Source organism: Colletotrichum siamense (genome assembly GCF_013390195.1).
Source record: "Colletotrichum siamense strain Cg363 chromosome Unknown KSG_Cg363_contig02, whole genome shotgun sequence".
Taxonomy (NCBI): domain Eukaryota; kingdom Fungi; phylum Ascomycota; class Sordariomycetes; order Glomerellales; family Glomerellaceae; genus Colletotrichum; species Colletotrichum siamense.
In genome coordinates this window covers 1,270,509-1,287,910 of record NW_023501015.1, presented here as the reverse complement: position 1 = coordinate 1,287,910, position 17,402 = coordinate 1,270,509, and the positions used below count along the sequence as shown (strand labels likewise).

Genomic DNA, 17,402 nt, shown 5'->3' with positions numbered 1-17,402 from the left:
GGGTGTGGAGCCGGACGCTCAGCCTGTGGAAGTTTGAGGTTTCTTGAGTCAGTTTCTTGGTACTCGGCCGGATTGAATTTTCAATGGCGGTTTCAGGAGGCAAAGAGGCAGCGTTGCTTGAGCGAGAGATTCGCCTCCTTTTGCACATCCTCGCCAGCATGAAGAGACGAACGTTGAGATGATCACCGGTGGGAAGCCCAATGGTGCCCAAGGTGGAGAGGTCGATGGCCTACAGTTCGGTCGGGTGTCTAGCCAAAAGGACCATGATGGTGTTGTCGATGCCTTCCAGAAGCCGCGCCAGAAAGTCAGTAGCGAGAGTCCGTGTGGGCACATGACTTTTGAGGCTCCCGAGCGGGAGGGCACTTTGTTGGACGTGCTCCCTGGGGCCTCGTCGATCGTCCTCCCGTGCCCGCCAATTGGCACGTCGCGATCGCGTTTGCGGAGCGCGCGTGATGCAGCCCGAAGACGGTTGTTTTGTCTTCTACCGCGGCGGCTTCGTGTAGATGCAGCCCGTGGCTGTTGTTTTCACGGCTGCATTGCTTCGACCCGTTCGCTCCCCGGCGGCCTGGCAAGCTGCCGGGATCATGTGGAACAGCGGAAATGCCGGTTCTCGCCGCAGGGAGACCCATCAGGAGTCTCCCCCGTGAATCCGGTTCGATGTTTTTTGGGCGCTGGCTGTCTGATGGGTTGCTGGCCCTTGCCGTCTGAAGGCGCGAGACAAGGTCAGCCTGGACAAGCAGAGAGTCTATGCATCGTGGAAAAGGTGTGCGCGTGCGTGCCATGCAACCAAAAGGACGAAACAGCCAACGGGGCCACCATCGTGGAATCTGCGTCCCTTGCGACGCGACAGTCACCAGAATGCTCGTTGAGCAGCGCCCCGAGCTTGGCAAGAGCAATTTGACAGCTCTCGGGGTAGTATTCAGAGGTAGTGTATCCGTAAAGACGGCGTAGCGTCGCACCGCCGGCCGACGGTCATCTCGGAGTCAGTTCATCCCACTCAGCTAAGTTTAGCTAGCAGACGTGGTTTCCTCGTGTGGGTGGGTCTAACGAGATTTAACATGCCCATCCCTCCAACTGCCGGCGTCTGGCCTGACGGGACACTCCTGAACGAGTGGTCGTTGTCGTGTCTAGCCGTCGTCGTCCAGTTGCCAGCGAGGCGAGTAGTAGGGCAAGCAAAGCAAGGCAAGGCGAGGCTAGCGCTGCTCTATCCCGTGCTAGTCAAGCTGGAGACGTCGTTTGGCCGCGACTGACAGAGACGAGGTTTCGGCACGGGCGTTTCATGTCCAGATCGAGAAAGGACAATGTAAGGAACTCGACAAGAGGTGTGCAGGACAAAAGTTCTGAGCTGCTGAATGACGAACGGAACGGCCGTCGCGGGCATTATTAAACAAACCATGGGCTGTGGCCACGATCGGGAGACTGGGGCGCGCTATTGACGACTCCATTCCGACTTTTGATTTTTTCCTCTCGTCTCGCCCTTGATCCTGACTAGTCCGGGTCGCGGGAAGCACCCAGTTGGCTGACATGTGCACCCGCCACGCTGGAGGGTCTTGATGGCGGTCTCTGATATTATCTTGGATCCAGGTGAGGCTTGGGTGTGCCGTCTTTGTCCCTGGGGTGCATTGGACGGGAGGCGGAGGGCGCTACAGCATTGACAATGGTACGGTGATTGGTTTCGAGGTGCGATCAGGCCGGGCGTTCGTCGAGTGTGTGTGTGCGCGTGCGTGTCCGGCTCAGCGGTCGTTAGTGCGGCGGAAGAGAGACACTGGCTAGGAGATGTCGTTGCTTCGGCACGGAGTCGACGGGAGGCTGAGGCTGCACGGTGGCAGCAGGGCTGACGCAGATGTCGACGGCATCGTCGTTGTCTTGATAAACTTGGAACGCTAGCTGAAGGCCTCGACGGACGGCCATCCTGGGGCTCGAGGGCATCTGGCATCTAGCATCTTGTGGCGTCTGCCACAGCGCGGACGCCTGAAGAGAGCGGTGTATCGCCCGCCGCGAGAGAAGGAGAAGAAAAGGACAGTACCCGACAAAAATAGACAAGATTTTCGGTTTCGCGGCCCTCACCGAGGCTGTTGATGTGACCTGGTCTTCCTAGGTTGACGACAAACAAGGATGCATGATGGTCGATGTTTAGGGGTGGCCTGTGAGCCTGAGGCAGGGTCAGGTAGGAGGCCGCAGGGACGCCGGTTCTCCTGCTGTACTTGTCGAATACTCTGACGGTGATGCTGTCGTGTTGTAGCGTCGTGACGATGGCACCCAGCAGGCACAGACGTGATGGAACATGATGCCAATCGTGCCCGTGGACGACCGTCTGCAAGGTACCTCCCAAGTCTTCAGTGAGAGGCGCACTGTGAAAGGTGCGGCATCGAGGGGCACGGCCCATGAAGCAAGTCTGGGGGCCAAGGCACACGGAACACCAACGTCAGGGGTCGGAGCGCTGAACCTGGTCGCACAATGGAAGGCAGTAAGCGACAATGGAAGGATGAATAGAAGCTTGCATGGAACAATCATGGAAGCCTTCCCCCCAGAGGCCCAAGGGTCGATGCATAGGAAACGACGTCGGCGCCCGTCAATCATTCTGTAGCCGCCGCGCCGAGTTGACATTCGACTATGACCTGCCAGGAACAGATATTCCCTCCCGCTAGCGCCGTGTTGCGCCGCGGCGCTGTTTGTCGGCCGATGATGCAGATATCCAGGCTATTCGCAGACGGCAGCAAGCAGCTCATGCGACTGAACCTGGCATCTTCACTTTGTTGCGGAGATCCGGCAGCCGCATCCCCTTCCCCATTCCCGTCCCCTTCTCGACGTGCAGTACGTACGTACATACTTGTCTCTTTAGCTGTTGAGTTGGTTGCAGTATGTAAGCCAGCCGCCTGAAACAGCTTGCCTCGAGGATGGTTGTACGACTCGTACACGCTCAATTTAGCTCGGGTCTGCTGTTTGGGACGATGCTGGCCGCAGAGTCGTTAACCTCGTCCGCCTTACCACATGCCCCATACTTTGCAATACACTCAGCATCGAGCAGAGCCTCCAACCGCTTTTTGGCTCTGCTGACCGCTTCTCTGCATCATCTGCGCCTGACCGTCGAAGCCTGTTCTCGACTCGTCCGTGCTGGGGTTAGGGGGCTCTCTTTCCTCGCTTCTCCCATTCCCCACGTCTCTCGCTCTTCCTCTTCGAGGTTGGCGGTCAGTGTCACCAGATTGCTCGTGAGCTTCGACTGATTAGGATCTCTGTAACTGCAGTAGTACGACCCGCACAGACAATCGTTGTTCAATGTCGCCTGCGGCAATCTCCGTCGACGCTCGCTAGTCTACAGACCCCCATCACCTTGACCACTCCACGTACCTTGCATTGCGGGTGTAATAAACGATGCCGCATGAGTGCCTTAGCCCATGGTAGATGCCGTGCTGTGCGGCGCGCCTGTGTCTGAGCTGCTGCGAGAACGTAAGGTCCATGTCTTGACGATGCGGATACCGCTAGCTTCTGTGGGAGTGGTAAGCTCTGGCAAAGGGCCGCCCATCTGCAATGGGACCCTGCCCGAGCCAGTCTGAGCTTCGGGAGCAGAGCCGCGGGATATTACGATGACGGTTGACGGTTGGGAGTCATCCCTTGCCCTGCTTGTCCCGTGATGCATCGCGCTGGTCATGCCGGAAGCCCATTGCATGCCCCCATCATCCAGTCATTTCAAACTTCAACCCTTCTCTTTCACAACGGCGGTCCCGTTCTCAAGTCAAGGCAGCCATGCGCGCGCACTCGAACGGGAGGCCAGGGCGACAAACATACACACGACAATGTCGACCGTACGGACGTTTTGTCTGAGCTGCCCGAGCCCGACAACCATAACCATGGCCAGGCGCGAGCTGAGCGCTGTACGGTACCGTGACCGTGTGAGCGAGACGGGCCTCCAGTCCGTCCGCGCGACGCCAGCAAGCGCGTCCAAGGCTGATACGATGCCAGGTGCCCTGCTTGCTAGGCCCTGCCGTGTGCAGCAAGAAGTCCGTGTAATCTTGCTCGGCCGGCCAATTACCCGGGGACCCCTGAGCTCGACCAACCTTCTCGAAGCATTCCAGAAGGAGTGGAGAGGGAAAAAAGGGCCTGCAGGGGCGGTTTGACCTCGGGGTTCCACCCTCGTCGCAGATGAAGCGGCGAGACGGCGGCGCAGCCCATCCCTTTGACGCAGCCGTAATTCCATCCAGGCTTCTACGCCGTCAATCCCTTCTAGAAGGCTTCTGGAAACCTTCCCCGGCGGGACTAGTGCCAATCTCCCAATTTCCTGCCTTCATGCATGGACCATCGCCTCTCCCCACGCATCCAGCTTTTGTGCCGGGCTAGTGCTTCCATCCCTGCAGCATCTTGTCACAGATGTTGGCGGCGGCACCCCTTTTTGGCCGCTGCTCCCTGGCTCAGATGCTCAGCTGCCCTGCACAAGAGCCGGCCCAGCAGAGGCAGAGACGTCAAGGCCGTCCACTTGGTGATGCTGATCCTCGGCGGAGAGGGGTCGGCTATTGTGCGTCCCTGTCGTGTGTATCCCTCTGGGGGCCGATTCCGACTCCAATGGCATGTTGTTCTCCATGGACGTTTGCTCGAGTACCGCAGTACGAGCAGGGCGGCCTGCAGGATGGCTTTTTGAAGACGTTTCCCCGGCGAGGAGGCTGCAAGCCCGGCGCGTCATTCAGCATTTGAATTAGGAACCCCGCTAACGTGCAGAATACTCGAAGCCGTCAACGGAGGCTTCTGTACTGCTGCTGCATGTACCACGCCACGGACACACAGTGCCCTCTTACTGTCCGAAGAGCAGTCCAGTTGCAAAGGGCCCTTGGGACAACGGTTCAACGGCTGTGTCTGTCTTGTCCCAAGGGCCATTAATAGATCCTAGTGTGCCAAACGGCCAACACACACGAGGATGACGACTTGTTCAGGCCAAATGGCTTGTCCCCCAGGCTGGCGTGTATGATTGCCGGGCCTGTTCACCGTCACGGCGCGCCAGAAGGTTTCCTCTGGCAAACAGACCTCTCTTCCAGAAGGAATGGAGTGATTCCATGATATTGCCCCTTTCATACGGCGGAGCAGCCGGGTGCCCCTGCACCTTGCATCGTTGCACTCTCGCAAGGCCCTTGGATCGAGATTGGCCATGCTATAGCAAAGAGAGGCTCGGCTTCAGACGTCAGTGACAGCACGGAATAGGCATGGGCTGGGAAGGGGGAGCAAGGGACCATTCAAACAGCTCCAGCGCAACTTTGTTTCGTGACTTTGATACGTGCTCTGAAGGCCGCAGCCAATTTCATGGCGTCCGAGCGTTCATTAGATGGCACTCTGCACCTCGTGCCGTAACATTACGGTCATGGGCATAATGATGCATTTCTTCCCTTTCCCTTCGAGGTTCGGCTGCCAAGAAGCAGCTGGCGCAAACACTAGGGTGGCGACAGCTTCTGCGGCGGCTAGTCTCCAAGATGGTCTTTGTGAGGGTGCCGCGTGGGAAATGAGCGGTAATGAGCTGCACCTGCCCATTGTCGGGGGCTGGTTGCCGTTCATGTAAGGTGCCAGGCCATCGCAGGTAGACGTCAGGCACGGCCGTACGACGCGGAGGCGAGAGATGTGCGTGAGATGCTGCGAAGAGATCCGGATGCTGCGCGTTGGGTGATCTGGGACTCGGGATAATGCGAGATGGAGTGGCTCTGGCCACACTCTGTCTGCCCTCCATGACAGCGCACGCTCAATGATGCCCGGCCGGCGACAACGGTGCTTGCCCAATCGAGGAGGGGAGTGGCTACATGGAAGCTTTGGAACATTCGTCTGGCACAGGGTCAGAGCACCGCCAAGTCTACCTTATCTGACGAGCACTGGCGGTGGTGGTTGGGTAGGTACCCGAGTGCCGGCGGCCACATTTTGGCCATCGCCAGGCCCAGGGATGGCATGGCACGGCGGGCGCTGGATGGATGGATGGATGGCCACCTTCACGGCCAGAGGCTGGTCATTGATCAACGGGTGTTGGCGAGAGATTCATCAGTGGCCGCCGTGTGCTCTGAGTGCTGGGGTTTCCCGCTCATCATGTCTTCTTGGTTGCGCAGTGCACCCTCACGAGCCTCCACGAAGGCCAGACTCCCATTGTCAAGTCAGTTCAGATTCTGAGCAGTTCGGGCAGCGGGCAGTCCCTGGCGGCATGGGAAACAGATGCGAGCAACCACCCCTGCTCCGCCCTATCGTAGGTTTTGTCTGTGGGGATGCGAAAGGTAATTTGGTGTGTCTCGTTCTAGCATTTGACTGGGAGACGAGCGGTCCACTCTTTTGGTGGAGATGATGGCAGAAATAACCCGATTGTTTGATGATGACGAGGCAAAACGAGAGAAAAGCCAAATAGTCGCCGGGGGGGTTGCTCTGCTAGGCGAGCCAGCCCAGCCAGGGGAGCGGACAGACAGCGCTGGGAGGTGTCTAGGTTCCTGGCGAGGGCCCCTGAAGAGCAACGGGGAGCAGAGGGACGATGAAGATGATGATGAGCACGACGGGCGGTAACTGCGGCGGCGGCAGGCGGCGGTGTCGGCGGCAGCTGTAGGTAATCGTCAGGTACGCACGTAGCGGTGATGACAGGTGGTCCCCTATTCTGATTGATGATGCAGGGCGTGCAGATCGGTCCGTATTGTTTGTCTGTTTTCTCAACGGCTCATTTGACATGGACATGAAGCGCCGTGATGGAGGGTGGTCAACGGATGGGAGGTGGTCGTTGCTGTCGCGTTGCTGCTGGGTCTGCTGGGTGTCCGTAGTCATGGTACTGCGTAGGCCAGTCAGTTGGACAGTCGACTGCCGACAGTCGACCGGGCTTTGACATTGGCATTGGCATTGGCATAGGGAGGCGTCCATGTCGTTGGTGCCGCTATTCGTGCCCAAGGTCCGCCGCAGCCATTGCTGGCCGCTGTCGTGCCGTGCTCAGGGCGTTTGGTGCATAACGTCTGTTCCTATGATTCCCGTCGTCGCTGACTGGGGCATTTGCTTCCTTTCCGTCGACGGCGCTGCCAATGGCAATTGCAAAAGACGACTGTAGAGAGAATGGGCAGTCCGCCCGCAAGCGTCAGCTCCAGGTGCAGCTCGCAGGGCGGTCCCAACCCCTGAATGGCCTCCCACGACTAGCGGTGGCCCAACCGGCAATGGAACAACAGCACAAGGACGATCGTCACTGACATGGAGGTCTCCTTGGTCCAACAGGGCAGATCCAGCACCTCCCGTCAGGTTACCTCAGGCCTCTCAGGGAGCACTCCGTGTGCACGAGTGAGCTGAGGTCACTCGCTGCCCGGGCAAGTCAAAGTCGAGGGCGGCCAGCACTGTGCGCACTGGGTACGACAGGCGCAGGCGCAGGCAGTGGCAGTGGCAGGCAGGTACGTGTGGTGGGAACTTGCGGCAGGTGGAAACTCAGTGTACGGTTTGGGCGACAGACGGGCAGGGAAGGCAGGAAGAGGAAAGGACGTGGAAGGCGAGGAAGGCAGGGGTGGGCGCGCAGGGCAGGGGGCACGCACCCTTGCTGAGGAAAGGACGTGGAAAGATGTGACCTAAGCAGGGTGAGGTCCCCACGTACCGAAGTACCCTCGTACCCTCGTACCCACCCACCTCAGGGCCACCTAGGGTGACCTCCTGGCCCTGCCGTGGCTCTGCCAACCCCCGTCACCCCCGTTCGTTCCTGCTTCAGCGTGAATGGCCCCGGTGTCCACTCTGGCCAGCGTCCCAGCTAAACCGTTCGTTTCAATTCACCAAGCTTCCGCACTTGGGACATCTCACTTGACCTGACTTGGGGGGAGGGTGCGCGTGCGAGTCGAGCACCTCGCATCTCAGGAGCTGCCTTTCTCGCTGTTACTTGTGTGTGTGTGTGTGTGTATGCGTGTGTGTGTGTGCTCGCCTGGTACTGTGTGCAAAAGATTGAATGAGGATGGAAAGGTACGCAGCACACTCGTGGGTGTGTGTGGTGGAAGAGGCCATGTATGAACGAGATGAGTGCGTGTGTAATGAATCTTTTTTCTCTCCTCTGCCAGCGAGTGTCAAGTCAGCCAGGACACGCCGGGCCATCAAACAAGTACCTCGCTCTGCAAGAATGTACGAATGTACCTCGACACACCGTCCGTCATCCGTACCTCACTTTTGCCTACCTACCCTTACTTATCCTTATTCATATTCTGCTCTCACCTCTCATTCGATTCATAAAGTAAACCCATTTCTTTTGTCCCCATCCCGTCCGTCCACCACCGTCCATCGTCCTGCCCATGTCCACAACAACCTGTCCGGCCCCTACCTGGCTCTTCTGATCGATCCGTTACCCCCCCCTTCCCTCCTTCCTTTCTGCCCCCCCGGTCTCACTAAAAGGATCGTCTCCGTGGTTGACATTTTTATAATACCTGCCGAACCCCGTCCGTCAGTCCCTGCGCTCCGCCTGCTGCGTCACAGCTTCTTCCTTCCTTTCCCTTGCTCTCTGCTCAGGCTCAGGCTTTTGCTCGCACCGCCGCAACGCACCGCATCCCACACACGCGCATACACCAAGCAGGAAGGGGGCCCTTTTTTCCCACACCTTACATATCTCAACGCTCCCTCTGCAGTAGCGACAAAACTCAGTCAACCGTGCTTTCTTTTTCCTACCTTTTCTTTCCTTTCCTTGCCATTGACGACGCATTCCGACACCGAAAAGGAACTGCAAACCCGCATTGAGATACCCAGGTCGTGGTCATCAGGTAAGCTGCACCGCTTTTTCTGTTTACTTTCCTGCCCCCCTTCATTTCTGCCGCTGCCGCATCGAGGTCCATCGAGGTCGTCGTTTGCCCGTTTCCCGTTCCTGTTTGCAGCGTTCACGTCGTTGGCCTGTTCACCCGGCAGCGTTCCTGGCTTGTTCCCACGCCATTTGGGTTGTTGCCGCTGGCTGCCGCTGCCGCTGCCACTGCCACTGTCTGCTCCTTCCTCCTTGCTGCGCGTGGCGGTACGTACCTCCAACCGTGCTGGCCTGTGGCTGCCGCCTTGCCTGGGGCCACTTCTGGGGCTGTCCAGCGCCTTGGTCACGTCGCCGCAGCTAATTTTTTTTTTTTTTTTTCCCTCTCACCTCGCGCTCTCACACGTCCACTTTTCCCCTAACCCTGCCGGCCATCTGCACCCCCGATCATAAGGTTTCTTGGCCCCTGTTACCTCATCTCATCCGAGACCGTCTGTACGCGAACTTTGACAAACACTCCTCGACACTGGACAGCCCTCGGCGTCGGAGGCACCAGCTTTTCCTTCCACACTCTCTCTCCGGCCATCAATCCTGGCTTTGACACTCTTCTAGCCTGTATATCAGGCCTTCCATCTGCATCTACTGACAGGAGGCGCGTCTAGTTGGTCGATCTGATACGGCCGCCTTCACACCTATTCACTCCCTCTGCTTTTCCGCCTTCACCGCGACTCGACTCGCACACATCCGAGAAGGACATAACCATCCCTCGATCGACTCTACGAGTGCTCTCCGCACGCGTGCCATCTCCGACGATTAATCAACGCATCTGTGGTGGGCTGTGCCTCCATTCTACGATCATCACCACTCCTTGCGCCACGTCGATATTCTTACCGACACAACCCGAGTCACTATATATAATCGTCACCGCTTCGGCTACCCACTCAACACCAAGCAACACCGATCTCGACTCGAGCGAAGCTTGACCCGGGCGGATACTTTGGGCGGCAAGGACGAGCAACATACTGGTCTGTGATCTTTGATCGGTCTCTCCCGGATTTTTCGCAGCACCCGTACAAGGTAAGCCTGCGAGCACAACCCGTCAGTCTGATTCAGCCCGGATCCGCCACCAGGTGCTCCTGGCACTTCTAGTCATGCCAGCGAGCATGCCGGGCTACCCCCGCGATCATTTTGCCTTGCCCAACCCTGTGTGTGGAGTCGCACTCAAAACGCTCCCTACTCGTGGCGATGTGCTTCCCCCCTCAAGATGGCGCTGCTCCCTAGGCGCCTTCGTCCTTTTAGCCTCTTGCCTCTCGGTGTCGCTCTGTATACTAACTTTTTTCCAAGAACACGCAGTCCTTTTGAACCTAAAGTCACCTTCGTCTGACGCGGTGAACCGTCCGAAAACCATCCTGCAAGCTGGCCATCCACGCAGCAGGGATACTGACACCGACTGGCGATTTCCATCGTAATATGAGGTCGCCTGTTCCGGGCGAAGTAATGGACATTGGCAACTTGATGAATCAAAGAGCTATGCAACAACACGCCCCCATGCACACCGGAAACACCCCGGATCGCCAGATGCCTCATCTCCCTCAACTCACCGCGAGAAACATGGCCGAACCCCCAATGGACCGCGCCGGCTCCCCTCACGGATCTGAATACTCTCAACACTCTCGTCACACCATGGAAGGTGTCCCACGATCATACCCGTCGCCCAGCGCCGGCTCATACCCCTCTCCCAGCGCCATGGTCGGCGCCCCGATGTCCATGCAGGTTCCTGTCTCTCACATGGCACCGATCCTGCCTGGCATCCCGCAAGAGATGTCCCAGCACATGGGCTATAAGGCGCCCGAGCAGCAGGCACCTCAGCAGCCTGCAAAGGCCTACCCGTGCAGCACCTGCGGCAAAGGCTTCGCCCGCCGCAGCGACCTGGCCCGTCACGGTATGTACTGATCTATTGTTTCGTGGACCAGCACTAACTTGAACAGAACGCATTCACAGCGGCATCCGCCCTCACGTCTGCGACTTCCCCAACTGCGGCAAGCAGTTTATCCAGCGATCTGCCCTCACCGTCCACCAGCGTGTCCACACGGGCGAAAAGCCTCACATGTGCGAGCGGTGCGGCAAGCCTTTCAGCGACAGCAGTTCCCTCGCCCGTCACCGCCGAATCCACTCCGGCAAGCGTCCGTACAAGTGCCCGTACGCCGACTGCCAAAAGACCTTTACCCGCCGCACCACCCTGACCAGGCATCAAAACCACCACACCGGCACCGTCGAGGAGGCGGCTGCTGCCACTGCCGCTGCGCTTGCTGCCCGTGGAGCTGCTGCCAAGCCCACCCGCTCCGACGGCGACGCCATGTCCAACCGTGGCTCCCCTCTGACGACACCCTCGCCCGGCCAGCGGACCCTCTCAATGTCTCCCAGCGCGGACAACATGCACCGGGCCAACGCCGAGTTCCAGTACATGGGCAACAGCTCCCTCCCCGTGCACCTCCAGCGCGACATGCACGTCGGCAGCCCTGCGTCGACAACATCGGCCGGCTACAACAACGGCATCCGCCCGACCTCCCACCCTACGGGCTACGGACCTCCTCCTACGCTGGAGCCCAGCGTCGAGCAGCACTCGGGTCCCGGCAGCGCAGGCGGCAGCCCTCACATGAGCAGCGTTGGCTGGCAGTCCCCGTCTCACGTCCCGTCGCCCTCGCACAGCAGCAACGGCGGCAACGGATACACCTACCCCGACCCCGACGCGTACCCGTCTGCCCCCTCGCTCGGCGGCCAGATGTTCTACGGCAACGCCGGTCAGGTCCGCCGCCCCCAGAGCACGGAGCCCCCCGCCGCCTACGATATCAAGGGTCGTCAGAGCGAACTGTGGGCGGGCGCCCACTAGGAGTCTCAGGGCGAGTGATCTGTCTGCGTCTTCCTTGGACAGTTGTGTCTTTTTTCTTTTTCCTCGAGTAACGAAAAGTTTGTGCATGGCAAGGTGGTGGGTGGGTAAATACATACAACTTTAATACTGCGGGCTGCACCGGGAACGGGTCAGGGAGATACCACAGGGTCGGTCAGCCATCTGGTTCGTTTAAAAACACGCCTTTTCTTTTGTAGCTTGATAGACGGGCGGAAAGCACAACTTCATGATGACTCTGGGCCTGCATAGGCATTGGCGGGAGGCAACGGTTGGGAGGAGTTTCCAAGATCAGGAAACGAGCGCTCCTGGGCGGGACACCCCGATAAAGGACTGGACTCTTGTTTTGTTGCGGATCTTTGTATGCAAACCTGTACTAGACAATGAACGCGAGTAGCTTATTCTTCTCATCGCAAGTCTGTGAATTCAGTGACAATCCAGGTGGGGGGCAGTGTTCTCAACAGCTTCACTTATGGTACACCTAATACCTCAATGGGGACGAAAGTAGTAGAGAAACCAATGACAACAAGAACGACGACGACAGAAGACGACAGCGATGGACGATGATAGACAACAACAATATAGGCGATTAGAAGGGGTAATTACACGCGTGTGTAGTGGACACTGCCCGGATCAAACCTCCTGCGATCTCAGTGACAATCCAAGTGGGGAGCAGACGTGACCAGGGCCAAGCTTGAGGTTCGATCTCACGATGGTCAGTGTGCGGACGACGGGGCGAGTCTAAGGTAGCGTTGCGTTGGATGGTCCGGGGGACGGCGACCCGCTGCACTTGGCAAACTTATGATGGAATGGCAGCTGGGTCGACGGGCTTCGTTCGATGCCAAGGGGACGGCCACGCGAGCCTACTTAACAAGTGGCCTCGCTCCTGCATGCGCTGACAGCGGCTGGATGACAGCTTTTCGGCCGAACCCATTTCCTCATCATCGAAAGCTGATGACCAAACGCGGTTCTTGTTTTCTAATCGGGGCGATCTAGCCTCAGTGCCTCAGCAGCAGAAGTGAGGCGGGCGGGGCGATTCAGACCCGATGCATACGTCGTTTGTTCTGGTCTCGGGTTGATGAGAAAATCAGAAAAGAAAAAGTGTTTCTGCGGGGGGCAGAGGACCGCCTTCCGCGGGTGGCATCTGGTTGGTCGGCTGTCTCGCAGGTGTTGGTTGCTGCATTTGCTGCTTTTGGGAAATAAGTGATTACTCAACTCGAAATCTTGAATCATTCTTCTGAGGTCAGGAGCTCGGATAATGCGAGAGGAAACCGGAGACGGACGGCTCCTTTTTTTGGCTTTAGTGAGACGGGCAGGGCGGGCGTTGCGCGTGGCATTCCCCCCCAAAGGTAGATTGCTAGTCCGAGTGTACCCGTTTTCCAGCTGCTGCGCTTGCTTTGCTTGTCGTTCTGAATCGCTAATCCGAACGTTTTGTTCTCGGTAGCCCCCAGAGATGACTCGATTAGTATACAGTCTCTGGTGGAACCCTCGCCCGTGTTTGCTTGTCTTGGTGTAAGCCGAGAAGGGGAGGGGGAGGGGGGTGCGTAAGAGAGAGAAACAGTGTCTGGGTGTTTGTGGGATATTTATCCCACTGGCAGCTCAGCCGGCGGGAAGCAAGCCTGATTACTATTCAATGTCGTGCCTTGGGTCTCTTGACCTCACCTGAGGCGTGGGCGGCCGAAGTGAGGAAAAAAAAAAAAGACTCTCTCTCGAGACTTAAGATGCATGGCTGGCCCTGATTCATTCTTTCGCTTTTTGCCCGTCCGTTCCCGGATTGAAGTTAGTAGTCCCCGCAGAGCGTGTAGCTGATCCCACGCGGTTTGACGCCATCGCGGACCGAGGCTTTTCTGCTTCGGGGCTAAGAGGAATATCAAGTCTTCACCCACCACTTTCGGCATTCTGCAGAATCTCACGTTGCACAAACAAAATGACAGTCATTCGTATCGAGGCCGTCACGGACATGCTCTGTCCGTGGTGCTACGTCGGCAAAAAGAACCTCGACCGCGCGATCGAGCTGTACCGCGAGACGGACCCGTCCGCCGAGTTCCAGGTGGCATGGAAGCCCTTCTATCTCAGCCCGGCGATGAAGAACTCTGGTTGGTTAGCCGCCCATTTTCACCTAGACTCACACTGACGCAGACAGGATACGATAAGCGCACCGTCTACACGAGGACGTTCTCCGCGGCGGGCGATTTTGAGTCGGCTTTCGAACGCGTCTCGTCCGAATGCAGCCGGGCAGGCATCAAACTCGATATCAGCGGTACCACGGGCAACTCTCGGCAGTGCCACAAGCTCATCGCCCTCGCGTTGATGAAGGGCTTCGACGTGCAGGACCGGCTGCTGGATGCCCTGTTCCGGGGCCACTTTGAGGAGGGTGCCGACATTTCGGACAGGGAGTTCCTTCTGGCGGCGGCGGCGGAGGCGGGGCTGGACGAGCGCGAGGCTGCAAGGGTGCTCGACAGCGAGCGGGCCGGCGAGATTGTCGACGGCGAGGTCATCCGGGCGAGGAAAGCGGGCGTGAACGGCGTGCCCACCTTCACCATCCAGGGCCGGTGGAGAGTCGGGGGGAAACAGGAGCCGGACGTCTTTCTGAGAGTGTTTGAGAGAGTTGCCGAGGAGTGAGTGAGACGTTTGCCTAGTCGAGTCAGCAGCATAGCGGCGCGGATGATACCACAGTTGAGCATCGGGTCTGGTAATAAGTTTATTCATCGCGTTTTCTGCCCCTCACCACAGGACCTGTCCCTGATCGGCCGTGACAAAGCCAGTCTGAAACCCATTCTATAAGACCGAGGAAACCTATCCGAATATGCCCAAAGAGCCGCCGCCCATCAAAACGCCAGAAATGCAGCCAAATGTGTCCGTCTACCGCTTCGTAAGGTGGCTGTAGTCCTTGAGCAGATGCTCCATGTGCGTGTTGGTCGTCTTGCCGGTGCGGCGGACGGCGCGCTTCTTTTGCTTGTTGTTCTTGGGGTCGACCTTCTTGATGAGGCTCGGGTCGGCGCTGGCGGGCTTCTGCCCGACGGAGACGAGCTTCTTGACGATGTCGTCGGTGCTTGGCACCTCAACAGCATTCCACATGCGCTTGAACTCGTCGTCGACGTGGTGATGCAGCGTCGCGTCGTCGAGCCAGATGGCGCGGGGGTGCTGCTCCTTCTTCGTCTTGACGATGAGGATCTTGTGCTCGCGCTCCAGCTCCATCAACGCCTGGTCGCAGTCAGGCCAGCCGTCTTTCAGGTCCTTGACGTTGGTCCCCTCGGCGTCCTTCTTGCTCTGCAGGTGGCGCAGGAGCGAAATCTTGTCCTTGACACCAGGGATGATGGGCCGGTGGACATACGTGCCGGTCCTCCACGTCTGCTCCGAGAGCTTCGAGTCGGGGACCCACTGGATGCGCGGGTGGCGGCGCATGGCCTCGACCAGCGACTGCTTGTGCTTGTCGGTGCTACGCGTCTGGCCCAGGTGGTCAAAGATCTCCGTGGCCGTCTTCGGCTCGTCCTTGCCCTTGAGCCACTCGAGGGCATACTGCATCTGCGTGAAGACCTCCTGACCAAAACTAGTGTTCTGAGGCTGCGAGTAGACGACAGCGTTAGGATCGCGCTTGCGCTTGCCGGACGAGGCATCGTTCTTGGATGCGGTGCTGCCGACGGAAGGAGAGGGCGAGGGCGGCGCCAACGACGGCTTCTTGGCCGTCAGCTTGCTGGCGGCCGAGGCGAGCGAGCTGTTGAAGGCTGCCTTTTGCTTCTCGAGGAGGGACGACATCTTGGCGGCGGGCTAAAACGGTGTCTAGTATATATTGGAGGGAATCGATGACGGGTTGTAGATGCTTCTTAGCATGCGGTCGTGGGTGTTGCTGGCTCGATAGACGTTTAGTGAGTGATCAGGCAGCCGCGCGACTCTGCCGATCGAGAAGCAGGAATAAAATCAAGTCTTTTCGGGAGTCTGCGCCGTCGCTCGTATCTCGTAGATTCCCAGGTTCCCCGACAACTCTTCGCTTCAATGGTCAGCTGCGTGAGCTGGGCGGCGTCGCCCTGTCGTCGGCGGCTCGCTGCCTCGTCCTCGCGGTCGCTCTCCTCGGGTCGCGCTGTCGTGCCTTGTTCGTTTTTTCTCCTTTCGTTCCCGCTGCTTCGATATCCACAATTATATCCAGACGTTTGCTGCGATCAGCCGGTTGACAATGACGGCGCAAGCAGGGTGACGGACGGAAGATTCTTTGCTGAGCCGAGATGGGAAGCTGCTGATTCAATCTTCTTGGACGTTCGGCACTGTGGCGCACGGACGTGGCTGATGAGCTAAGCCACGCCAGGCACCTTTATCTCCGATCGAATGCATTTCCGATGGACGCCTACGGACTCTCGCTTCCATCAATGAAAGACCCATCATGTACCTTGTGGGTGTCTCATGCAATTTTCCGATGGGTTCCGGCTGTTGTCTCTCACAAGCTGGCGACAGAGTGGCTGTGGATATGGCATGCACGGGCCATGCCCCTATGGCGGGTTGACGCAAGAGTGGGAGCCGAAAGTGGCCGTCAAGAGTGGGAGTTGACCTTGGTAGATATGGTTTTGGTGAATGAATTGACGGCAGACAAGTCCGGACTATAGAGGTACGTCTGGAATAAGGCGTCCCGGCATTGGCCGCAATGGTTGGTGACATGCGCACCATCAAAGCGGTCAGCGCCGAGCAGCCAGTCACAAGCATCCCGAGTCCGAATTGTCCAGAGAATCGCAGACAGCAAGACACACTCATCCTTGTTGTCAACTATATCCAGCGCTTCTTGCCCATCTCCAAACACCCCGTAAACAAACGTCCATAAGAATCGTGACCGAACGTATATTCTATTAAAAGCAATATCTTCAACTGGCAGATTCGGCTCAGTTGGAGCACAACCAGCCAGATCCACCTCACGACGTCAAAAAAGCTCCTGCCGACCGACGTCAAACCTCTTGTCAGATGATCGTAAAGACGAGAGAGACCCGTCATCAATCCCGTCACATCCGCCTGCGTGCCTCATTACGGGGCGGCGCGCGCGCGTTTCCCCTCTGGAACCGTGCGCGGTGACGGCTTCCATCTTCATCCCCCTTAAAGTACTCGCTTGGCAGTCAAAAAACACAACAAAAGTCCGCCGAGGAACTTATGCGGACTGCTGCTGTTGCTGCTGCTGGTAGTTGTAGGCGACGTAGGCGAGGACACCACCGATGAGGAGGACGGCGTACAGGCCGATGCCGAAGCCGGGGCTCTCGGTGTGGCCGGCGGAGGTGGCGGGAGCGGTTTGCTTCTTGGGGGAAGGGTCGCCGGGCTGAAGAGGAAGAGGAGCGTTAGCTGTGAATATCCCGAGCATGTGCGCATGCGCGCGGAGGGGTTTCGGCTTACCTGGCGCTTCAGGTCGCCAATGTAAAGCTGGTCGAGGGTCTCGCGGGCCTCGTCGCTGTGGCCGACATCCTCGAAAGCCTCGGAGGCATCCTGACCGCCGACATCGAGCAGAACCTCCTCACCACCGCTAGAGACAAAATGTCAGTTGGGACGAACAGACGGACAATGGGGGAGCCGGCCATTCAGGGGCAGCCGAGGTCGAGTAGTACTCACGGGTGCTCGTCGACAAACTTGGTGCAGTCGTAGATCTTGTCGTGGACTACAATGTAAATGTCCTTCTTGGTGTTGTGCTCGGCAACATCCTGGTAGGTGAGTTCGACGCCGCCCATTGTGACAGATTTCGCAAAAGAGGGTTCTCGTTCTGTTGGTGATAAACGTGGCTTTTGTTGAGCAGCAAACGGGGTTGCGAACTGTTCTTTTGTTTCGGTGAAACTTGGTGGGTGGATGTGCGAA

At 58.1% G+C, this 17,402-nt stretch overlaps 4 protein-coding genes across 4 annotated transcripts; 2 read left to right on the top strand and 2 right to left on the bottom strand.

Moving 5' to 3' along the window:
• Window positions 1-10,228: 10,228 nt before the first annotated feature.
• Zkscan3 (Zinc finger protein with KRAB and SCAN domains 3) lies at window positions 10,229-11,570 on the top strand (the record flags this gene model as incomplete). The annotated part of the gene is made up of 2 exons (XM_036634188.1): window positions 10,229-10,622; window positions 10,669-11,570. 2 exons carry the CDS (start codon window positions 10,229-10,231, stop codon window positions 11,568-11,570), a joined length of 1,296 nt encoding a protein of 431 aa, XP_036499629.1.
• A 1,942-nt stretch (window positions 11,571-13,512) lies between these two features.
• On the top strand, window positions 13,513-14,207 carry CGCS363_v002338 (uncharacterized protein; the record flags this gene model as incomplete). Its single annotated transcript, XM_036634187.1, has 2 exons — window positions 13,513-13,681; window positions 13,729-14,207. 2 exons carry the CDS (start codon window positions 13,513-13,515, stop codon window positions 14,205-14,207), a joined length of 648 nt encoding a protein of 215 aa, XP_036499628.1.
• A 240-nt stretch (window positions 14,208-14,447) lies between these two features.
• Window positions 14,448-15,341, bottom strand: tfa2 (Transcription initiation factor IIE subunit beta; the record flags this gene model as incomplete). The annotated part of the gene is made up of 1 exon (XM_036634186.1): window positions 14,448-15,341. One exon carries the CDS (start codon window positions 15,339-15,341, stop codon window positions 14,448-14,450), a length of 894 nt encoding a protein of 297 aa, XP_036499631.1.
• Window positions 15,342-16,710: 1,369 nt separating this feature from the next.
• Window positions 16,711-17,278, bottom strand: CGCS363_v002336 (putative cytochrome b5; the record flags this gene model as incomplete). The annotated part of the gene is made up of 3 exons (XM_036634185.1): window positions 16,711-16,875; window positions 16,950-17,076; window positions 17,163-17,278. The coding sequence occupies 3 exons, from the start codon at window positions 17,276-17,278 to the stop codon at window positions 16,711-16,713; spliced, it is 408 nt and encodes a 135-aa protein (XP_036499630.1).
• Between the last annotated feature and the right edge of the window lie 124 nt (window positions 17,279-17,402).